The sequence below is a fragment of the Parasteatoda tepidariorum genome, chromosome 7, assembly GCF_043381705.1.
Source record: "Parasteatoda tepidariorum isolate YZ-2023 chromosome 7, CAS_Ptep_4.0, whole genome shotgun sequence".
NCBI lineage: Eukaryota > Metazoa > Arthropoda > Arachnida > Araneae > Theridiidae > Parasteatoda > Parasteatoda tepidariorum.
Genome location: NC_092210.1, coordinates 17,491,016 through 17,516,871, shown reverse-complemented (window position 1 = coordinate 17,516,871; position 25,856 = coordinate 17,491,016). Strand labels below are relative to the sequence as shown.

Below are 25,856 nucleotides of genomic sequence, written 5' to 3'. Positions count from 1 at the left end.
CATTACTGGCGTGAACCCTTCAAATATGAAAAAAAAAAGAAAATATTAAATGACAGAAATGTGAAAGAACAATCTAGAAACACTCAGAAAGAAAACAAAAGTTGAAAATTCAGTATTACAATTCAATAAGATATTGGATTAAAATTGTTAAATTTTACCTGATTATTATTTATCGAAGTTAAGGTGATGAGCGCTTGAAGGACTGATTTTCGAACAATTGATGAGCTGTGATTTAGAAAAGGCCAAACACGAGGAACAAGCTCTTCTAGTCTCAGGCAGCTAAAATACATACTTCATTTAAATTGACAAACAACAAACTTAGAAAAATAAAGCAACACCAAATTTTGGATGGCACTTTACTAAGAAGTTATTTACATGACATAAATAACATTTATCACAAAATTTCATTCCAGGTCATGAGAAACAAGACTTTTAAAATTACTTAAAATAAATATTTTTTAAATTAACTGACTTTCTTTTGACTAAAAAATTGTAATTTGAATGTTCACGTCTACAATTCAAGTAAGTTTTAAATCACTATTAGTTTTCAACTGCTAACACTGCAACAAAACTGTATTTTCAGCACAGTTAGCTAAAAACTTTGGTCAATTTTAATTCACTAGTCCAAAGTGAAATTTCTACATTCCATTGGTGACTGAATATGAAAGCTTAGCGAATAAATTGCATTGTTTCAAATGTTGAGTTTTAAATTAGACTAATCATGCTTGTTTTATTAGGCAACAGTGCAGCCAAAAATGGAAGCATTTTAAAATCAAGCTATTGTTTCTTCAAATAGTAAAAGCCTATTTTGATTTAATACAGTAGAACATTGATCAACTATTTCTTATGGAACCATTCATTCATTGCAAACAATAAATATGTAAAAATGACCTCGGATCAACATAAAATAGTAAATCATCAGTTGAAAGTGAGTGAAAGAATGAAGAAAGTAAAGGACTTGAAAATTAATAAATTTAAAATATAAAAATTTTCACTAAAATAATTATGTACTTATAGTAAAAATATTTATGATTTAAAAGATAGATGAATAAACACATTTATTCATTCAAATCATTTAAAAAGTTTGGTTTGAACACACCATTTTCTTCTCAGTGCAAACAACAAATTTTCAACATTTTTAGCAGATTCCCATTAATTTTCTATAAGTCGGTATGGATACCATAAAAATGCTCATTGTTTCAAAGGCTTAGAAGTTTTTTTATCTAAAAAGTGGCACTGTTTTTTTTGTTTTGTAGTGCTCATCGGTCTTTGCACTTCTTCAGTTTCTGCAACAATTTCTTGAATATGCAACACCACAAGTTTCAACATTTTCATCAACGGATGCATAAATATCAAATGTGATGCTTAAGATGTTTATCATCAAGCTGTTACAAATTTTATTATTTTATTCATCATTAGCATCAAGAGCTACTGTCTTTTTATACATACTGGTCAAATTTATGAATGATAGCACAAGAATCAGCTAGATAGCATAAACAATCTAAACAGATGTTATTAACATAATAAAAATAGCATTTGTGACAAAACTGTCAAAACAACACAATACATACAAGAAAACGAAACATGAGGTCTGAGTGTAATATTTTGGTATAAATATTGTTTTATCTTTAATTTCCTACATTATTTTATGGTTTCAGTCAACAAAAAAGTTTTTCAGGCTACATCTGTTAACATTTTAAAATTCATTCATAATTTCAGGGGTAATTACAAGCCCAACTCAAAAATCCATAATGGCACATTTCATAAAATTCATGTCTTAATAAATTTAAATCATTGATATTTCCAAAACTTGAAATTCTAAACAAATTATATGCAGCATAATTTAAATGAATAATTATGAAAAAGTTTACTTCTATCTCTTATCACATTTATTATTCCACCAGAAAATATATTTATTACTGAAAGAGATGACAAGTATAAATTCTAGTTCTAATACTTTTAAATAAAATATACAAGAATTTTTATACATAGATGTGATCGATGATTTCTTGAAACTTCTAGAGCTTGGATTTCAGGAAACTTCCAGATCGCGGTTAGCGAAAAATTCCAATTTTTTCTGGAACACAATCATCTCTGTAATTTTCACAAATGTAAAATATTTACAAACAAAAATTTTAATTTGGCTAGTATCTTTAGAACTGTAAAGAAAACTCATTCCCGACACAAGTCCTTTAATGAGAAAAATAAGAATTTTCAAAAATGACAAAATAAAGAAGCTTTTTTTTTATATAACCTTAAACCATTTTAGTGGAAACATTGAGCAAAAAACTCATACCTATTTGAGCAAAATTCAGAAGAGTATGATAAAAGAGATGCTAAGAGTTGAAGAATGGAGCTCGTAGAAACTGTTAAATCATCTAGATCCAAAAGAGCATCCCACAGAGAGGTCAAAATAGAAGTGATCTAAAAGAAATATATTTTATAAACATTATGCAGAAACTACGTTTATAAAAACATTTAATTAAGAACGTAAGGAAAATTACAATATCTCATTATCTGTTACATAATATATCCTTTATAATGTAATTTTGTAAATATCTTTATTACATATCTATATTTTAAATACAACTTTCAATTATTTATTTATCTAACCTTGTCTGGTAATGCTGAAACAATCACATCCGTCACAGGTACTAATGCAGAAGCCGCAACCGCACTGACGTCGTCTACATTATCAGTGAGACAATTACAAACAGAATCAAACACCATTGGAATCAAATTTGAGTTTAAGTCCTAAAACAAAAAGCAATATCAGTTTCAATGTTAAATAAATTAACATTTACGCTATTTCCATTTTATCATACATATTTACTAAATTTTATACATATGTACCTTATTATACATAAAAATTTATTTTTTTACACATATTATTTTTTTTATACATATGTATTATACATATTTACAAATTTTTTATTTTAATATATATATTTATTTAATATATATATTTATTTATTATACATATTTATTATGCATATGTACCTTCCGAACAGCAAGGATATATTTTAAACCAAGTAATCCCCCGTGGCGAGCCTCCCAAGCAGGTGTCTTTAATAACTGTAATAATATCTGAAGGACTTTTATAACTCTTTCTTCTGATAATAAATTAGTAACTATCCCTAATACTTGAGAACATGTTTCTCTCACAGGTGCAATAACCTAAATAAGACAAAAAAATAAAATAAATAATTACTAAAATATACAACAAAATTTATGAAAATAATGTTTCACACCAGCGATTCTCAACCTTTTTATTTTGTTGCGGCACATTTTTAACGATTTCGAAATTTGACGGCACGCAAAGAAGAAAATAAATATATAAGTTGTTTACTTACCTATGTAAATATTACCTATGTACACCATGTAAAATAGTTCATGATGATAATTTTGAATATAGAATAAAATATGCACGACAAAAACAACAGTACGTTTATTAAGGAATTAATTACAAGTTAAAAATAAGAATATTTTTAATGAAAAATTAAAGCTTCAAATTTTTTGATAATTTGTTTTTATAACTCTTAATTACTTAGCTTACATTAATTGTTAGCTTTTAATTCCTTCTGTAAGTTAATATTTAGTTTGCTTTATTTTGTTAATTACTAATTTTAATAGTCATTAAATTTTCAACTTATTTTAGCATTTTAAGATCGTCAGAGACAGGACTATTGCAGACCAAGATGTTCACGTTGCTGAAGCATGGAAAACTTTTCTTTAATTTAAAATTTACTAATAAAAAAAACATTACAATTTTTACAATATCATTTCTAAAATTTTGCGGCCCACAGAAGTGCCCTGGAACAGTGGTTGAGTGACACTGTTTTACACTTTACAAGGTTATAAACCAGCACAGACAAATTAATAAATGCATAAGGAATGAGATTTTCATTGCAAGAGAGGATATGCCTGGTAACAATTTCATTGAAAAGCTGCTAACAGTTTCGTTCATTTATATATTTTTTTATGATGGTTTGAATTTATATTTTTTCTTTAAACACAGTGTTTTCACTACAGCGCGAGAACGCGAGAATCTCGCATATTTTTTTATATTCTCGCATTAAAAAATGATTACCGCGAGAAATTCGCACATTCTATAAACCAATTTCAAAATTCGCAAATTTCTCGCATTTTGAAAAAAAATTCTCATTTGCGCCATTTAGAATAAAATCCGTTTCATTTTCTTCCTGGATCTTTTATTATTTTCAACATCTGCCCCATTATCTAGCTTCCCTATTTACCAGTATTGTTCAGAACCTTTAAGAACAACAGAACACCATCCTTCGGACCCACGGAACCTCTTTCAGAACGCATTTCTCTACAACCACGTGTTTACCGTTTCTTCATGTAAGATGTTTAAATTTTTTGCTCGTTAATGTAAGATGGACAAATACCTTGTAAAGCCACTATCTTCTACTCCGAAACGGACAAATGAAAATGAAACAAATGTGGATAGAAACGATCAAAACGAAACAAATACGCATTTGAGCAACCTAATGAGAATAGCTGATGAAAAAGTAGATGTAGAACATTTTCCATATGATGATGCAGCAAAAATATTCAATGCTTTAAAAATTAGAAGATGTTAAAAAGACATTATAATTAAAGAAATGATTTTTTCTTCAAGTCTCTTGGTGTTTTTTCTTTTTTTTTTTAATTTTTGAAATCTCACTTAACTTTTTGAAATCTCACCCTGTTTTTGAGAAAGGGTGAGAAGTTCTCACCCATTTTTTTTCTGAGATGAAAACACTGAAACAGAATTAAGGAAGGGAAGAAATTAAGAAAATTTAGTCACTGGTTTAAAGGATTAGTAACAAAAAATAATTGACAAGTCTAGATACATTTATTTGCTGGTCTGTTCACGTGCCCCAATTAGATTTTTGAAAATGCTTAAAAATCAACAGAACCGAATTATATAAATGAATAAAAATATTTATATTTTAGTAAACAAGTAATTAAACAGAAATTAAATAAAAAATTACAGAGAATGTGTAATATTCAAAATTATTATGAAGAAGCACAGACCAAAACAGTAAATAAAAACTGTCATTATGCTTGATTGATCGCTGATCCAAGGAACCGTTCAATATTTTTTCATAATAGTCTGAATTTGATTTTAGGGATTTCAGACCACTGAACCAACATTACTTACAAGCCTAATATTAAATTTTTATCTCTTCTTATCATATAAGAATATTCTATATTCATGTTTTCGACAAGCTACATATTGCTTTTAAGTATTTCTTTTATCCCCCAAAAAGTATTTTGATACTTATATTATTATTATTTTTTTAAAAAAGGCAATTTTCACAATGAGAAAATGAAAAATTCTAAGAATGATATATTTTTAAAAATATATAGATTATTTTTTGGAAAAAATATAATAAAAAATTTATATAAATAAATATTGGTAATATACGAAAAAAAAGTGTTAAATTAAGGAGAAATTAGTAATTTGTTTTACCTATTTCTTTTACTATAATATTAAAAAAAACTCAACAATATCAGAATCAAAAGTTTGTAATAAACCTGATTTAACAACAAAGAATTTCATGCAGCAATTAGGAAATTACTTGAAGTAAGATTAACAATTACAATACATTTTTGAAATTACTCACTTGATCCGAGACAAAATCACCGAACTTGTCTAAGGCTAATACACAGCATAATCTAAGAGCCAAGTCTTCCAGCCATAACTGGTTATAATATTTACTCTAAAAAATATGTTAGGATTTAAACAAAAAGGCAAAAATCAAAGTGTAATAATTAATATGCAACAAAATCTAATTAATTTATTAATTATATTTTTTATCCAAAATATAATACCAATTATAGTAGAAAGCATTCATTGTATAATCGATAAATATAATTCATGTATAATCGATGAATATGAACATTAACAAAGTGAATATAACCATGGATTCTATCATATTAACTTGATATTTGCAATGAATAATCCCAAGAAACTAAATTTTTCAATGAATAAACTTCCTTAATATAAAAATTTAGGGGTAAAAAGACAAGTCTTGAGCACTCAAATTATGATGCCCATCATCAAGATCATCAAACACGTAAATAATAAAAACAGATTTGGAAAAAAGAAAAGAAAAGTGAAGTTTTCAACAGAAAAATTTGAGGTGGTTGAAAGGGGCAAGCCATGACAAGATGCATTTCCAAGTGAAATGCAGAATTGGCACTCATATGAATAAAACAAAATTTTAGTTTAGAGCATCAAAATAAAGCTGATATGACAGGGGTGAAAAAAATATTTGCTTTCATCGAAGACAAATTTATACCCCAGTCTATAAAAATGTGCGGCTATAGTTGATTCATCGAGTTCTAAATAATTAACATTTTAATCTTTACATTAACAGTCTTCAATCTTTGCATTTCCCAAAACTAAACTTGGAAGGATTTTTTTTTTTGTGTGTGTAATAAAGCCATAGTTACCTTAGAAAGGTATATTGTTAATAACCCAATGATTATCAATAGATTAATGTGCCAATTCTTAATCTGCCAGGAAAGCATGCATTATTAATGTTATATCAATAGTAACTTTCATTTTAATTGTGAATAATAAATCAGATAATTTTTGCTAATCTAAATCTTTTTAACAAAAAAGTATTAGATATTATACACTAAGTATTGAGCACAAATAAGCATTAATTAACAAAGTAGTGTCATTATTAAAAGTATTAAGTGCTATCAGGAGGTGCCCTTCTACACATCTATTTCTTTTAATTCTATTCCCTTGTGTTCAATTGCAGCTAAAAGTATTGAAGTGCCAGATCAAAGTATGAAGGCAGCAAAACTAACTAACTACAAAACTATCTAACAACAAAATTTACTTTCTTACAGTAACATACCCGACCAAGTTAGTAAGTGTAAAAAATACATGTCTGGTTTGAAGTTTTATATAACTCAGGTCTATCAGGCAATATAATGAGTTCAGGTAAATAATAATACAGTTTTACAAAATATAAAATTTTGTAAATACTTTCTTCATTAATAATAAAAATAATCATACAAAAAAGTGTTCGATGAAGAATACTTACTTCATGGAGAGATATTCCTAGTTTTTTTCCAGCATCTTTTCCGTGAATTCTCACAATTTCACGTAAAGCTGTTGCAGCCCCATGACGAATTTCCCAAGATGCATTCAATAAATCCTGAACTAGATTATCACTGAATGATTCCAATGGCCAGTGGTTAGACTGAAAATAAAATATAAATTATTTATTAAGTTCTGGATATAGCAATTAGTAAAAGAAAAACATTTATTTCTTAATAATAAAGATAGATAATTTGTTCCTCAATAAAGTTTCTATATCTGCATTCTGTTCACTTCCATTGTTCTTTAAAGGATTTTTCAAATTGTTAGTCGCGTTTCGGACATTTGATAAGCAAACAACACTAACACTTAAAAATTTATCTATATCAAGTCTACTAGCGATGCACTGAAGAAAAAAAATTAAGACAATTTACATACCAGACTATAAAAAAGACAAACAAAAAAGCTGAAAGAAAAACTTAATTCACTTAATTTAAATAGTATAAAAGTGTTTTTCTAGAAGTTTAATGTTTAAATTTGTCATTAAAACCTATTTATATTTTATTCCTTCACTTATAATTTATCACCAAAAAGATTTAAAGAAAAAAAAAAGCACATAGAGCCTAAAGTAATAGATGAAAATCGCAATGTTAATGACTGAGTGAAGAAAATAATTTTGGAAGACAAATACTAAGAATACTAAGAATAATATATTAAGAATAAAATAAAAATGCTTTTAGCTTATCATTTGAAATAAATTATAAATTTTATGTAATGAAAAAATTAAAAAATAGCAGCAATACCCATTTTTTAAGATATAACTATAAATAATACAACTTTATGAAATGAAAACTAATATAAATTCAATTCTACCCACTCAAAGTACTAGAGCCTAGGATCTGATGAAAATTAAAATTGTTTGAGAATTTATAGTTAAGTTTTAAGCAGAAATTTTTTGTTTTCTTCAAGAATTTAAAATTCCCTTAAGAAAATGTAATTAAAAATTTTCTTAATTTCCAGGTTACTCAGATGAGTAGATACCAAGCAAATGTTAATAAAACGGTGGAGTACCAAGTAGTCAGTATTCTACTAAAAAAATATTTGGTCACATGAATAATTATTATTTGGTCAAAATCAAGATTCAGTGCACTCCTAGAAAATGATAATGTATATGAGTTTTCCTATATCATGCAAAAGTACTGGAAAACGGGAAAAAAAAGTACTAATTATGGAAAAATTCCAGAAGTTGTTTAATTGTTACCATTTTTTTTATCATACTCATTGCAATGTGGGGGGGGGGAAACAAGTCAGAATAAGAAAAATCATGGATGCACAATCTATGGCCTTCAGGCCAAAATTGGTCACAAAAGCTTTTGACTTGGCTCCGTAACTGACGTACATATCAATGAAATAAAAAAAGCAGAAAAAGTATCGGAAAACTTCTTTCTTAAAAAAAATAAAAAATTGCTTTGTAACAGTAAATTGTCAATTTAGTTCACAGATTTCTTCAGAGTATAGGATTATTTATGACAATGGGTTCAGTATTTACAATGATTGCTACAATTATTATTTGATTAAAATCAAAATTCAGTGCACTCTTAGAAAAATGATAAAATTGAAATCCCTAAGTATTTCCTATATCATACATAAGTATTAGAAAATTAAAAAAAGTACTAATTATGGAAAAATTCCAGAAGTTGCTTAATTGTTACCATTTCTTTATCACGCTCATTATTGCAATATATGGGAAAAAACAAAAATCAGAATAAGAAAAATCAAGGACGCACAATCTATGGCCTTCGATCGAAAATTGCTCGCAGAGGTATTCGACTTGTCCCCGGAACTGGCGAACATATCAATAAAAGTAAAAGCAGAAAAGGCATTGTAATTTTTTTAAAAATTGCTTTGTAACAGTAAATTGCCGATTCAGTTAACAGATTTTTTCAGAGTATAGGATTATTTATGACAATTTATGATTGTTACAACTATTATTTGGCCAAAATCAAGACTCAGTGCATTCTTAGAAAAATGATAAAATTGAAATCTTTAAGTTTTCCCATAACATGCTTAAGTACTAAAAAAAAGTTCTACAGTAAAAGTAATTTCAAAATTACTTTTTAGATTATCAGTGTGCATTCTTTTGCCTCAGAATTTCATGAATTCTACCCGAATTTTGTATTTTTTTTATTTCACTTTCGTTTTCTGAAAAGCTATCTGAAGTTACCTTCTCCCTCAAATACATTTGTGTAAAAAAACGTTATTGAGCGTAAATGAGAAATTAGGAAGAAAAAAGAGGGTGCCGTTAAAAAAAATATTCAAGTTATAATAAATCAAGTTAATATAAATAAATCAAGTTAAAAAAAATATTTGTGAAGTTGCCATTCATTAAATATAAGTCAAAAATTTCAATTTTTGAGGAACAAAAATTATAATAAAAGGAAGATAAAATATTTTCTATAAAAGTGCTGATTGATAAATGGTAAAAAGATCAATCTGCATTAGTCTTAGCTCTTGACAAAAAATTAAAACAACATTTTAAAAATATTTAAGTAGTAGAATAGCATTAAAAAATGTATAATCACAAATTGAAGTTACCTCTTCCCATAAATTTCCACTACTAATGACATCCCCTTGTTTTTCATCTGAACAATTTTCAATCTTTCTTTTTTTGGCTGCAGGTTCAGCAATACTAGGATTCAGGAATTAAAAATAAATTTAAATACTCCATAAACAAACCTTGTATTAAAAAACATGTGAGTAACATTCATTAATTATTAAGAATGATAAAAACTTTGTGATGATTATTGCGAGAAATATTAAATTTTTTAATGAATTTAATTATAATTTTTTTTAAATTTTAAATTATTAAGAGATAAAATTAAAATAGTTAAAAAAGGAAAAAAGTCTAAGTGCAACACCAATGCATCAGAGCAGAGAAAGACTAGATTAAGAAACAGCAAGGTGGGATTAAAGTTGAAAAAAATAAATATATTCAATTAAAATAATAAAGGACATAAACATTTTGATTGGTGTACTGAAGCAACAGAACATTGCAAGGTAAGATTACAAAATACCGGGGAATTTAACTCCGTCCACAATTTACCTTTTTTTTTCTATTTCTAAGAAGATATTCCGCTAGTTCAGAAATGATAAAAAATTCTTTTATTAAATTCAATTAAAAGAGTTTTACAAAAATGCGAAGAAAAAATTTTTTCTTTGTGAAATATCGATTTTTTTAAAATGGAAATCTGCAATTTTTTAATTGAGCTAAACAATAAAATACATATATTGTTTAAGAAACATTTTGAAATATGGTTCAAAATAATATTTTAAAAGAAAAAAAAAGAACACATTAAAGGAGCAGCTATACTTATGATGATAAAAACAGATATATTAACAACAGCGGAATGTATGTCTATGGAAATTGGGATAACTTCAGAATTTTAATCATTTGACAAGAATCAGAATTTTATTTCCTAAACTATTTATAGTATTGCAATTATGTGACACCCCCCCCATGGCAGAATCGCAGCGACAGAAAGCATTGTCACAGAATGTTACAAAGTTCTTGCAGAAAGATTTTTTTTTTTTTTTTGAAAAGTACAAAAATTTAGTTTTTTTTTATACAGAAATTTCCACAGAATATTTGAATCATAGATTCAGATAATAACTTTTTGACGCACTCAATTTATGCCAATAGTATTGTAAATCGATGTAATGTTTCGATTTTATTTTCGGCATTTATTGATATTGAAACTCACGTGGATTTTAAATATCCCGATATATTTCAAACAATCTGGAAAATTCAAACCGTGCATTTGAGTAATTACTTTTTAAGGCAATAATTCTATCGAATTTTTAGCAGTTATTGCTCTTGATAACACTATACTTTTTAAATCCAATATTTTTTATACGATATTATTTATTACAACAACCTTATCTCAAAACGAAACACGCATTTGAGGCATCCAATTCACGTGATTTTGTCATTATCTTTTTGTCAGTAATTACTACTACCGATGTCATGCTTTTTAAATTTTTTTTTATTGTGATGATTATTAACAAAAGGCGAAAAAAGAAATAATTTGAGCGCTCCCCCTCCCCCAACAAAATTCGAGAATATCACCCATAATATTAGAATAAAAAACTATTAAATGTACAATTAAGAAAATTAAATTTTTTTTTTTGTAAATACAGCGTATTTGTTATTTTAAATTAGTAACATATATGTTTGTTAGTATTGAAATTATCTTGCAGAAAGATATAAGTGCAAAAGGGTTTCGTTGCAGATAACTCAAAAAACTTCTGCCACTGGGGTGACACCTAGAAAATATTGTTACATAGACTATTACTGGAAGTTATTTAGAAAGTAATTTGAAACAATGTCTGCAATTAGTAGCAAAAGATAATAAAACAAAATATTAAAGAGTATGCGGAGGAGAAAATATAGAATACATTTTAAATAATTTTTAAAAAGCCTAAAAAAAACATTTTCTTTTACACAATTAAATTATTCAAACTTTAGGCATATAAAACAAGATTTAAACATACAAAACTTGTTTTTTAAAATTTTAAAAAGCAAGTTTTAGAACGAGAAAATATAGAATACATTTTAAATAATTTTTAAAAAGCCTCAAGAAAACATTTTCTTTTACACAAAAAAAATTATTCAAACTTTAGGCATATAAAACAAGATTTGAACATTCATACAAAACTTGTTTTTTAAAATTTTAAAATATGTACATTAACTAAATATTTAAGAAAGAAACATGTTTTTCAAATTATAAATTAAACATTATTTTTCTATCAAGTTATATTTCTCTGTAATTAGTAATGTGATTATTTTAGAGGGTCAAAAACAAAAATTAAAACTATACATAAAAATTTTGTCAGAGGAACCATTTACACACTTTTTTTATAATAACAATTTATATATTTTCTTAATATTTTCTAACATGAAAAAATTCATTATAATTAAAAACAAGTAAAGTGTTCCACAAACTATACAACAAGCTACTTATTACAATTTTTAACAAGTAAATGTAATTAAATCTCAGTATTTGAAATATAAAAAATAAAAAAAAATTTTAAAAAATCAAATAATTTTTAAGGTACATAAAAGATAATGAAATTATAGTGCTATACATAAACAAATTAAATTTTTTATTTTTTTAAACAAACAATAAAGAATTTTCTTTCTTTTAAAAAAAAGAAGAAAAAATAATAAGTAAAATTTCAATGTTCATGAAAATTATTAAGGGCGAACATGTTCCTTAAATGCTACATCTAAGAACACCATAAATTAAATGTTAAAAAAATTAAGTAGGGTAATTTTTTCATTGCCCAACTTAATTTAGAAAAAAAAATGTACCTTTGACTTGTTTGAAGCGAAAGATTGGAAGTTTCACTGTTCAAGGTTTCTGTTGCGTCAGTCTGTTAATAAAAAATAAATAAAAAAATTGTTAACTAAGAATAAATGTTTTAAAAAAAATTGCACAAAACTTTTCCGAAATTTTAAGAAACTAACAAACTTGATTAATAAAAATACAGAATTTATAATCATAAATATTGAACAAAACTTTCTTTAACTACTAATACAAAAAATTGTTATTTAAAAAAGAAAATAATTGCTACACTATAAAATTTAGCAGCCAGTTCTGCACATTCAGAATATGTAACTTTATATTTAAAAAAATGTGCAAATTATATTTAAAAAAAATTATTAATATGTAGTTTTTATTCTAGGGTTTTCAACCTTTTTTATAAAACTAGTAATCTAGTAAAACTAGTAAGCTAATAATTTTGCTAATTTAGTCATCATCATAGTTAGATAATATAAACGCATGTGCACACGATTACATTGGTGGTGATTCTCCAAATTTGCAGATGATACTTTTTTAATACTTTTTGTAATATAAAAAAGTATCCGCTCGCGCAAAAAAATAGTTTGCAGTGAGGGGAAAAGAGAATATGAAGCAGACAGCGTAATGCAAGGTAAAAAAAAGTCAGTGTTTAGTTGTAAGCATGCTGCTCCCAAAGATAAAAGATATAACTGCCACTTCAGCCCAAAGATTGGCGGCAGAGATTACTGGTAGTCTACAATTAGCTAATTTTTTACAACTTAACTCGATGCGACTATCGCTTTACATTGAAAATAGACCATTGTGGTGACAGTAGGAAATCTTATAATGTAATTTCATTTCAAACAAAATTACAAATGTTATTTAATATGATAAATACTTTATATGAATGTAGTTCTATAACTATTAATATTTCTGCAATGTTCTTAAAGTAATAATAATAAAGTAAATATGCATGTGTATATATATCTATATATATTTTGTCAAGAATAAATAAAAATATTAAATAGTTAACTTTTTTCGTATATTTAATAAAATTATGATATAAGATACTTTTGGATTGTTTGCACAGATACTTTAAGCTTTTATCTTACTATGGTTACCATGTTCTTTAAGAAAAAATAAGCTATAAATAAATAATTTGTGAATACTTAAATTTATTTAGGTTATAATTAAAAATTATATACACAGCAATGTTACATAAATACATGAACTACTTTCAATTCAAATTTTTATTCCCACCATTAAAAAATAAGATGTTTTAAAATTTTACAATAAGTTATTAAAACTCTAAACTAGAATGACAGTTTAATTCAAATTAATTGTTTTGATATAATTGAAAAAGTAGTTTATAAAAAATAAATATATTTTAAACAATTTAAGAGCATTACTTTTTCTTGCTTTATTTTTACACTGCTAGCAGTATGGTTTACTTCAAAATCTTCACTGGACAAATAATTAGAACCAAAATCGTCAAAAACATCTAATCCCAAGTGCTGATTTAACATCTGCCTTTGTCTGGCGAGATTCTCTTGGAGATTCATATCTGCATAAAAAAATATTAGACTTGATATAAATATTTCTTCATTTAACATAATACAATAAACATTAACACTTTTAATGAAATATGATGTTCTATACATAAAGTAAATTTATATAAAGTACAATATTAAATTATTAGCTTTATAGTTAACTACCTAAGATAAAAAAACATTATGATGTTTGTCCAGAATTTCCGTGCCAATTTCCAAAAGGATTTATACGGACAATTCTAAATATATAAGAGTGATAGAAAGCAAATGGCAATCTTAATGCCTATTAAATCTCACAAACAAAATTTGGAAAAAGTTTTATTATCAAATAGATAAATTGCAGACAACAATTTAATAAGAACCTCCAGAGCAGCAAATCCGATGTGTCTCATAATCAAAATTATCCAAAAATTCCAGGAACTTTTTAAGTTGATTTTTTAAGTGTAATATAATAATATAATATTTTCTTTATTAAGTTAACGAATAAATTCCGAACAATTGAGAAAACTGTGCGTCGTTTGATTTGGTACACACAGTTTGATCATAAACTTTGAAAGCATATTTACAAATAGTTGGGGGGAGGGGGCTGATTGTTTTAAATGAATGCCTAGGTTTTGAACTAGTGTTACTCTTTGTGATGCATAGTTGAGAGCAATTGGAATATACGGTTGGCTTGTTGGGGTTGCAATCTGGTTTGTTAAGTGCAAAAATATTTCAATCAAATTATTTATTTAAAATTTTTTTTATCTTTTTATTAATTACTTTTAAAATTTATTTTTAAATTTTAACATTTACTATGATATATTGCAAATAGTAAAATTTATATGGTAGTAATGCTCTAGACATGACTCAATCAAAAAAAAATTTATGCAGAAAATCATCCTGAGTTAGTGGACAAGGGGAAAAAAGAATAACGAAGAACAAGAAAAATTATAATGTGTTTATTACCAAAAAATGGAATGCATTTTTATGCAAAAGAAAAATGGCATTAATTGTAAAGTATGTTATTCTGATTATTTAAAAAAAAAATTATAACAAAGTATAATTTATATGGTGGTAATGCCCTAGATACGACTCGATCAAATTAATTTATACAGAAAATTATCCTGAGTTAGTCAACAAGGATAAAATAGAATAATGAAGAACAAGAAAAAATTAAAAATTATGTGTTTAATATCAAAAAATGGAATGCATTTTTAGACAAAAGATATATAGCAATATTGTAAAAGTATGTTATCCTGATAATTTAAAAAACATAATAATTTACTGAAAAATGTGTTTTATCCGACAAGTTTCAACTTACAAATGTAACTTATAGTATATTAGGTGACAGTAGAAAAATGATTTTTAAGATAAATTTTAACATAATTTAAAGATAGCATACCAATGTGGACAGAAAAAAATTATATTGTTACAACAAAATTTTTTGCACTTTTAACATTTCAGGTGTTAAAAATAAACCAAAAAGCATGAGCTAAAATATTCAGTTGCTTAATAGTTTTCAGTACTAATAAAGATTGTTTTATTCATCTTACTGAAGTTCAAGCACTGGCATAGAAAGGACTAAATTTATTAAAATATTTCATTTTCCAAGTGTATATAATTGTATTGACTTGGTAGAATGTTTTAATGAATGGTATACCATAATATTACTTTTTAATGATATTCATTTGGATAAAACAGCTAAGTCACTTTTAATACCAGAACATTAGTAAAAGGGGGGGGAGGGATGAAAGGCTGAGTCAACCTTGCCCAGCCCGAGGATTAAACCAGGGAACTGTGGCACGACAGCGCGAAGCGCTTCCGCTCAGTCACCGGGCGTCAGACACTTTTATACAGTATTATAAAAATAAAATGAAAAAACGTGTGTCACGTGTGACCATACTAGATTTTGGTATTGCCATTTCAGAACACAATCGGTGTATAAACTTGGTATGCAATAGAATGCTGAAACGAAATAGGAAACTGAATATTTTATCGATTTAGAGTTTAACAATTTTTTTTTTTTTTTTTAACTTGTGCAAATATCATTAAAAAAAATTTTTTCCATAAATTTAAACAGAATGATTTTTTTTTTACTTATACATTCGTACTTACATTTCATAATTTTAACTTTGATTATATGTCTTATGTTTATAATATATATTTTAAAACATATATTTAAATAACGGTTGATGGACGATATTTTTCTTAATTCTTTGAAAAAGATAAATAATTCCTTGAAAAAATTCTAAATATTATAAATATGTTTTAAACTAAATAAAATTTCTGCTAACGAATGACAATCAAATATGTTTTTTTCTTCACATTTAATGATACTATCCACAATGATATGTACAATTTTATTCTTTAAAGCATTAATTAAAATCACAATTGTACTCAATCTGAACACGTTTTAATTGTTCATAATTTAACTTTTGTAAATCATTCTTTTTCTGATGATTCATAAAGTTTGGCAAATGAAAGAGTCATGGTAAATGCAGTTTGGAATACTAATTTACAAGGTTTTTGTTAATGTTAGGTTTCTCCATTTAAAAAAAAAATTATTTAAAAAGTGACTTTAAAGTTTCTAGTTTGAATTCCACTTCATCACTGATAAATTCCAAAAGCTATTGTGCCTCTTGATCGTTGCATAGCTTGATGACATCCATTTTTTTCATAAACAGGTTTTTACTTTTCGTACCATCCAAGTCTCTGAAATAGATTTCCTCACAAGGAGACATTAACAGGGGTGATTGTGGGCCCAAGTCAAAATTCCGGAAAATTTCTCGAGTTAAAAAAAAGAAGAAGAAGAAAAAAAAAGAAAAAAACACTTTAAATTGAAAAATTAGAAAAAAATTTAAACAAGTTTTTTTTTCTCTTTTTCGCAATATTTCTTAGTTTACTTAAAATATATTAAAGCTTTTACACATACCTACACCATTTACACATACCTATGATGATCTGGAGAAGTAACTAAAATTTACAAATATGTCTTTCTTTCTTGAGTTAATAATTATAACAACTATTTACTGATAAAAAATTAATATTAATCATGAATATAAGCTTATAAAGTATCTGTCTGGCTCTCAATTACAAACAAATAAAATAAACTGTGTTTTTAAGTTCCACCTTTGAAAATTTGATTTCCGGAAACTTTTGCGATCAATGATTTTTTGAAACGTCTGGACCTTCGATCTCCGGAAACTTCCGAATCACTGTTAGCGAAAATTCCGGAAATCCTGATTTTTTCCGGAGCACAATCAGCCCTGCATTAAGCTTGACAGTAAGAATCTTTTCAGCACATCTCTTTTGTTCCCAAAAAATATAATGGTTATTTATGAAAAGTCTCATAAATCTATTTTGAAATAGAGAAGAAAATGCATTTTTTATTTATTTTTATTAAGTTCAAAGGAAAACTGTGCAAATATCTCACGTTGAACTCTCGTTTAAAAAGGTACATCACATAGACGGTGCCATTGTTTCCTTGATTACTCTAGTGTTGTAATAAATAATATCACAGAGAGTCCATGTTACCCAAAATAATTATTATTATTTCATCAACCATTGTATAAATACCATCACAGATTATGTGTAAATAAACAAAATGTCACAAATAAAAAAAGTGATATATAAGCTTAATCCATTAATGGTTATTTTTATTTTGCCTTTTTCCCTTCTTTTTTTTAAAAAAAAAGAAAGGTTATGAGATATGGTTGTACAATACATAAACAAAATAAACAAGTGTTCTTAAAGGTTATGTATTATTAAACTATGAGTAAAATTACTTAAGATAATAACTAGAAACTATAATTAAGTTCAAAAAAAAAATTTAAAAAAAACTAATTTGTTTTCACACTAAAAATAAAACATCATAGGGGAAAAAAATAAACAGTGTTACTATTTTGCACAAAAAGAAAACACTTAAATAATTAAATTTTTTTTTTCTTTTTTTTTACAATATGTGCTACATTGACAGTCCAACAAACAAAATGTTAAGCTTTATGTATAAATCATTATTAAGAATAAAATAATAAGAAAATACAACATCGAAACAAAGTAGAAAAAAAATAGACATTTAATATTTCCTTCTAAAATTTAGAAAGTAGGAAGAATCTCATATCTGAGTAGAGTAACATAACTTTTTTTTCAGAATGCTTTTAATACCTGTGTAAGTGTCAGATAACTGAAGAGTCTTATAATGAGGCTTCAATAATCAAAACTCTTTGATACAATATTTATGAGAGCTTTGTTTAGATTTTTCCTCCAAAATAGGCACATACTTTCTGGACAACCCTACCCCAATATATTAAAAACTGCTTCTAGTAACTAATCATTAAAATTAAAAAAGAATCAGTTAAATGTGTAAAAGCTTTTACCAATTTCTTTCTCTTCTATTTTCGCACTGTCACATGCTAACAAGTTGCTTCCATTTTGCATTACTTTATTAACATCAAACTTTTCAAAAGACATTCGACCAGTAAATGACAAATCTTGAGGCTTGTTAAAGCTTTCATCTAAAATGCATTGTGAATAAATAATTAAAACATTTCTTGAAGTTAATTTACACAGTACAGAACCTTTTATCCAAAAAAACGGGAGAAAATTTAGCTGGATTTCCCCGCCTTTCTGAATTTGAACATTTGATGCAAAATGCAGAAATTTCAGTCATCCTTGAAGCTGGGACCAGGGAAAGGTGTGGGATCTTTGATTTACAATGGGGAAATACACATTATATAAGGCTTATCAGTGAACAGAATAAAAAAAAATTCAACGCTATACTTCACTAATGTAAATATAAAAGTAAAAATGAAAATGGCTAAAATCCAGCTATTTCTTAATCAAAAATAAAGTAAGAGTATAGTTAGCTGTACAATATAAAACCGTTTATTCGGTTTTCAGAAAACCGGGAAAAACTTTGCTTGGTAGATTTATGAACAAGACTGACTGAGTCATCCTTGAAGAAGCTGAGTAGATGAAAAGGAGGAATTCTTTTTCTTTCCATTCATTCAAACGAAAAGGAAAGATAGACTTAGATAAAATAAAATGAACACAAAATCTCAATTTAAAAAACTTTCTGTAAGTAAATTATTGACTCTTCTAAATAGTTCCAACCCTTTCATTGCCGCCTAATTCTGAAGAAATTTGTTCAAAAATCATTAAATTTAATTAAAGTTTTAATTTTTATTTCCTAAAATATTTAAAACATTTTTTAAATAAAAGCTGAACTTTGGAATAGACATGTTCAAACAAAACCAAGATAAGCCGATAGCTTATGCTTAAAGTTCTGTGACATCATGTAAAATGGATAATATATATAATGGCAAGTTTGCAAACTGAATGCGGAAAAACAGCTCTCTCTGCCTGGTAGAAAAACCAACAGCAGATCATCAAATTCTCAATGCTTAAAAGCAGGGCTCGAAAAAACTCAGAAATTTTACCCGTCCCCGAAGACAACTTGTCCAACAATGTACCCATTCTCCTTTGAAACTAACCCGTAGCTTCTAAATAGATAAAAATATAATTTTCTCTTATTTATTACAAACATTTATATAAATTACACAATGAATTAGTAATTACTAGGATTACAAATACTAGGATTACATTATGCAGTAATAAAAGAAATACTAGGTTACTAATAGTAATGAATAGAGAAGGTTGCTAATAGTAATGAATAGTTCTAGATTAGATGGTCATTTTAGAAGTGAGGCGCTAGACCCTTGAAAGATAACACAAATTGAAAATGTATCACAAACATTAACGGAAAAAATGGCTTCAGATTCGAGAAATTCGTTGTCAGCGGAGAATTTTTGACCGCCGTGGACGGACGGTTTTTCGAGCCCTGCTTAAAAGCCAAATGGAATGACGTAATCACGGGAAAGTGCAACTGCAAAAAGCAGAGAAATTCTCCTCAAATCAGTCGTCGCCAGACTGATCATGGAGTAGGATGAAGGAATGAATTTTTTTTTTTTTTTTGTGGAAAACCGGGAAATTCTGACATATGGGAAAGCGATGGTCCCCTGCATTCCGGATAATTGGTTCCCTACTGCATTTTTCAGATTCTATAACAGTATTAAAAATAAAAGATTAGAAATTTACTTTTAGCATAGGAATAGTTTGCAGGCTCCCATTCTGGCACATTTTTAATGATGGATTCTACTGCCTGACCGGCAGCAATACGGGTATCCCAATTTGAATTGTAGATGTAACGTTTCACCTAAAAAACAATGTATGTCATGTATTAACCGAAAAAACAAGTTTAGAAATATTAGCATTGTATCAACTTATAGCAAAAAGAAACACAAAATAAAACTGTTATGATTAATAAATGAAATTTTTACATCACCATGTTTAAAAATATAATGACAGGTAAATCGTACAAATCGTTATCTACAGTTATCCTGCATGACTTCGAAAATTACGCGTCCTTAGGATACTGGATTTGCTTAGGTACTTCTTCAGTTATTAATAACAAAGGAAAAGAAATTATAAAGACATTTAAAATTTAGCCTACGTTAATCGACAGGAGTGCTATTATTGTTTGCTTGTTTTTTCTGGAGTGGAAAATAATGTGGCGCAAGAGACATGACATAACTTATTTTTCATATCCTGTCTGCCATTTTTATTGTATTTGACACATTATAACATGTAAACAGAATGACTAATAATTGTTGGCTAATTATTTTTTTGACATCCAAAAATAATTTTTGATACTCATTGTCATTCAGTATTTGCGCCTTATCCATCAAATCAGACAGAAATCATAAAGGGGACACGAAAAATTAGTTATGATGCACCCCATTGAACGCACACACAAAAAAAGAGTATAAGCAAAATTATAACTAAACCTCAAATATATAAACTATTTTTTTCTTCTTTATATGCAGCTTAAAGAGGAGATAAAAATTATTCTAAACATCATATTACAATGTTGCTTTTTCTAAATGATTTAATTAACAGCCTTGATAATTTAAATATAACTCTTTTCTTGTTTTGAAATTCTTTATTTTGTCAACTTTTCGATAGAATAATTATAACTATTCATGTTGATAAATGAATGAAAAGGCAGAGAATTCAAGTTTTAACCAGGGATCTGCTTTCAGTAAAAAGAGTTCCAGTCTTGGGTCCCAAACTCTAATGGAATGCGCTGTTGGTACCTACTTCTATCTAAAAGTGTCTATTGTCTATCTTTTTTTATGATTCTGGTAACAAGTTATTCATAATAGCTAATCTAGAGCTTTATTAGGAAAGAAAAATCTTCAGTCTGGAAGCAAAATACAACCCTTGAATGGTTTATCTGCAACTTCCGATCAAAAATATACTAGAAATGGGAGTTAATAAACTCTGAACACTATTTCTTATAGCAGTTAACTAGCAAAAGAAAATTTAAAGCTGTTTTTCAAACTAATTTCAATAAACATTGAAAAAATAACTTTAAAACTGTAAAAGATAAATGTAGTAATTCAAGATATCAAAATATTCAAATCTTTTGAAATTTTTATTTATTCATTTATTTTCAAGAACATTTTTTTTAAACATGTTTAATGCAACTGTGATATGATTAAAAATTAAATTTGTATGATACAGTAAAATAACAATAAATAAATCTTCTACAGTGAACAACAGCTACAATTAAATCTTCTACAAGTTGAAAAGCAGCTATAATTTAAATATAGTGAAATATAATGTATAAAACTTAAAATATTAACTTCAAAAATATAAGTGTTTCTATTTATAATTTTATTTTAGGACATAATTTTTAAAAAATTAACATAGATGTTTGGAAAATAAATTAAAACTATTTACTTTGGCTAATAAATTATGCAGTTCATGAGGATGAAGCTTTTGAACTTCACCCAGCTGCACAGCTGCAGCTTTCCGAGTTAATGGTGTTGAGCCTGTGTCCAACAAAAGAAATAAACGATCTAACCTAAATTGAAAGAAACAGTAATGTAATAAATGATTGTTATTTTCACAATTAAGTAAAAAAATATATATTTTGGCACTTTTCGATCAGTCAGGCGCAAAGAAATTCAATTATGTTTGTTGTTTTTTTAAATTTAATTTCATTTGTAAAAGTCTCTTTTGTCCAGTGTTCAAAAAATAAATAAAACAAACAAATAATAAAAACAGTTAGTGGAGGTCTAAATTTTTTGGTGACTTTTTGCTTGCCACCAGGTAACTGATAAATATTACATTTTTCTTTAAGGATGAGTTTGGTTTAATGCCAGCAAGCATAAAGTTTTTCAAAATTTCAGTCAAGAAATTTATATTTCAGTTACTTAAAACATTTTGGGCAGTTTTCCATATGGATACCTGTTCAGGCTAATTACAAACACTAAAGGGATTTCAAACTTACACACATTAATAAAATAATATGCATCGGTTGATATGTATAGAGGCAGCCAGTTACAATCTTTAAGTTGGTCCTCTTTTATGATTTTTTATCGTTTAGTTTCACACGAGTTAATGACAGGAAGTGACCAAAACTTGGTTATTATTTTTTCACACACATTAATTGATACAGAAAACTACCCTATATTTTTAATGAAAAAGACATTTCAGATTTTTATAAAAATAAAAATTTCACATTGTTTTTATTTAAAAAAATCCAAAAAAAAATTTAATGCTTCACCTCTCAATTTACTAAAATGCAATTTCATAGTAATTTTTGAACAATCAAAGGCATACAGACTTAGTTAAAAATTTCCCCGCAGAGCAGTTTCTTAAATTAATAATAGTTCTAGTCTGAACTACTAAGTTCAGAGTTGGAATTAAAGGAGTAGAACATTGAAAATTCAGTTTAGAATGGTTAGAAATGTTTATCTATTTTTTTTACCATATATAAGAAGCAAAAAGAATGTAATAAAAAGTATAGATTTCACTTAATGAATGAAGAGTAACCCCTTTAAAAATTTTGTAAACAAGCTTTTAAAATTCATAATAAAATATATTCAAATATTTACCACAACAGAGATTTAACAAAAATTATAAAAGTATAAGTTTAGTTACTAATTTATAAAAGCTTAAATAGTAAGTATAAGTTATATAGTAAGTATAGACCTAGCATACATTTTATATTATATTTAGTACAAATGTTACAAAAGCTTAAGTTTGATTATTCTAATTCAATATTGATCTTACAAACAATTATCAGAACTAAGATTTCGAACCTGTGTCATAATTATTCTAATTATCAGGAAGTGGTACATGAAAATCCTAGGGGATATTTCCGTATCATGATCTATTGCGCCAACTACAATCGCCAAGGTGCCAAATAGATTTTAAACTTGCAAAATTTTTAAAAAAAACATGTAGATAATTGCCGGGATGGCTACAAGTTATACCTTTTGTGTTGGTCCCTTCTGTGATGTTTATTTCAGTTTCTCGTGAGCCACTGCCCAGAAGTTTCCAAGACTTGGTAATTATTCTGCCACAGATCACGATACAGAAATCTCCCCAAATTCTAAAATACTTTTTCAGCAATTGGCTAGCATATATGCTACAGCACGCCACACATGCCCAAAATTTTGGGAGGTCGAATAAAAAGTTACGTACTTTTCCATTGCAAAAAAAAAAATTACAAATATAAGGCTTATAAATTATAATTACATTTGTAAAATAGAAACAGAACTTATTTTCTATATGTATTATATTTGAAATTAATAACAATAAATGTGAAGGAGTTGCAAGGAATGGAATATGCATAAGACATATTAAAAAATTACATAAAATATAAAATTAAATATTAAGTTCTGTTGAAGATAGAAACATTACTTATTTACTATCCTAAATATGTTAAAAAGAATATCAATAAATTTAACCGCGAGTTATAATAATAATAATTGCGATTTGTGCAGGATATTAAGTAATAAAAAATTTAAATTAAAATTAATTTATAAATTATGGTTATGTTTATAGTAGAAACATGATTCCTCTCTTTCTATCTAATCATGATGTTTAAATTAGTTCATTATAATTTAGTTCGTTATAATTTAAAAATCTAAAATATTTCTGCTCTTGATTTTATTTTTTAAAAGAAAGAGTTTCTTCATCACTCCTAACTTGCTTTTCTTTTTCTTAAATCCCTTCAGAACTAGGTATAAAGCAATTAGATTAATTCTTTTTTCAATACAATTTGATATTATGTAAGCATTCATAATAAATAAAGAGTTGATTGCGAGGTGAATGTAGAAAAATGAATATTTTATGAATAAATCTTACCTAGAAGCCATTTAAAGTACTATATTATCAAAATACTTTAAATGTTTTCAAGTAATATACAGCTGAAATTCATGATAAAAACAGGCAAATTCAGCGAAAAACATTTCACTTTAAAAAACGTTTTGTTGGTAGTATTGCTATTTTTCTTATTTAAAATATTTAAATAAAAAAATTGTTTTTGTGTGATTCATTGGAAGGATCATTATTAAAATACCAATAAATTGTGATTGATACATTAACAATAGTTAAGCTTTATACAGGTCAGTAATAAAATATATTAGCGACCAAACTGAAATTTAATGCACATAATAGTTCTGATTAAGTATCTATCCATGATCACGACATAAAAAAGTATTTTTAATAAAGTTATTAAAAATGTATCTATTTAATATCACAAGTGTCCCGGATGTGAGATCACAGTCGCTCATATTTATACTCTGAGCCATCTTGGCTTTGAATGCCAACAAATATACCGGCACGAATGATCTGATTGGTGGGAAATAAAATATCCTCAAACCCAGTATCAAAAGAAAAATTTACAAAAAACTGTTTTTTACTTTTAACAAACTGCACAAAGTTGTTGTTAATTTACGTCGCACTAGAGCTGCACAATGGGCTATTGGCGACGGTCTGGGAAACATCCCGGAGGATGATCCGAAGACATGCCATCGCAATTTCGATCCTCTGCGGAGGGGATGATACCCCCGCTTTGGTAGCCCGACGACCTGCGCGCGAAGTCGAGCACTTTACGATAGCACAGTTTAACGAGGACCAATACCGCACACCCTCGGTCCCTACGCAGACTGATCCAAGTGGTCACCCACCCGCACACTGACCGCAGCCAGCGATGCTTGACTTCGGTGATCTGCTGGGAACCGTGTCTTAACGATCAGTCCACTGCGGGACAACTGCACAAAGTAAAATATTATTTCTGGCATGACAGGCACCATTCTCACTTTAATTTCACTTTAAAAAATCATTCTCACTGGATACAAGTTTTTCGCATGTGAAAAAATCGCAAATAAAAATTAGAAATGTGATTGAGAATGAGAAAAATGAGATTGAGAATTTCGTATGCGAAATCGAACCAGATGGGTGGAAAATATTTTCTCGTGAAATGCTCGCCAATCAGGTTCTCATTCGCATGCGAAAAAAATTACATTCAGTGAGAGCGACCCTTTAAGAGACCATTCTAATTGTGTTATTCTTACAAATTACTCTCCCCCCAGTGGACTAATCGTTAAGACAGTTACCAGCAGATCATCGAAGTCAAGCATCACTGGTTGCAGTCAGTGTGCGGGTGGGTGATCACTTGGATCACTCTGCTTAAGGACCGAGGGTGTGAGGTATTGGTCCTCGTTAAACTGTTCTACCGTAAAGCGCTTGATTTCGCGCGCAGGTTGTCGGGCTACCGAGGTGGGGGTGCCATCGCCTCTGCAGAGGATCAAAATTGCGACGGCATGTCTTCGGATCATCCTCAGGGATGTTTCCCAGACCGTCACCAATAGCCCGTTGTGCAACTCTAGCGTGACGTATATGAACTACAACAGCAACAAATTACTCTGATGGGTTTTTTTTTCACGTGCAAAAAAAGTGCAAGCAATATTAAGCTCGCTGCATGTGATTTACGCTCTTCTGATAGCTTTGGGAGGTACCATTGGTGTACGACTTAAAAGCACAGTGATATCACTTGTA

The 25,856-nt window shown here is 27.6% G+C and overlaps 1 protein-coding gene across 1 annotated transcript in view; it reads right to left on the bottom strand.

Moving 5' to 3' along the window:
• Positions 1 to 24,632, bottom strand: part of LOC107449736 (histone acetyltransferase 1) — a 60,558-nt gene extending 35,926 nt beyond the window's left edge. Inside the window, exons 1-13 of the mRNA XM_016065364.4 lie at positions 24,162 to 24,632; positions 21,744 to 21,867; positions 20,037 to 20,154; positions 18,317 to 18,454; positions 13,818 to 13,972; positions 12,438 to 12,499; positions 9,662 to 9,755; positions 7,071 to 7,229; positions 5,634 to 5,729; positions 3,001 to 3,177; positions 2,614 to 2,754; positions 2,297 to 2,424; positions 159 to 279 (exon numbers count right to left, since the gene is read on the bottom strand). Coding sequence (XP_015920850.2) covers positions 159 to 279; positions 2,297 to 2,424; positions 2,614 to 2,754; positions 3,001 to 3,177; positions 5,634 to 5,729; positions 7,071 to 7,229; positions 9,662 to 9,755; positions 12,438 to 12,499; positions 13,818 to 13,972; positions 18,317 to 18,454; positions 20,037 to 20,154; positions 21,744 to 21,867; positions 24,162 to 24,172 — 1,524 coding nt within the window. The 5' untranslated portion in view covers positions 24,173 to 24,632. The remainder of the gene's footprint in view (positions 1 to 158; positions 280 to 2,296; positions 2,425 to 2,613; positions 2,755 to 3,000; positions 3,178 to 5,633; positions 5,730 to 7,070; positions 7,230 to 9,661; positions 9,756 to 12,437; positions 12,500 to 13,817; positions 13,973 to 18,316; positions 18,455 to 20,036; positions 20,155 to 21,743; positions 21,868 to 24,161) is intronic.
• Between the last annotated feature and the right edge of the window lie 1,224 nt (positions 24,633 to 25,856).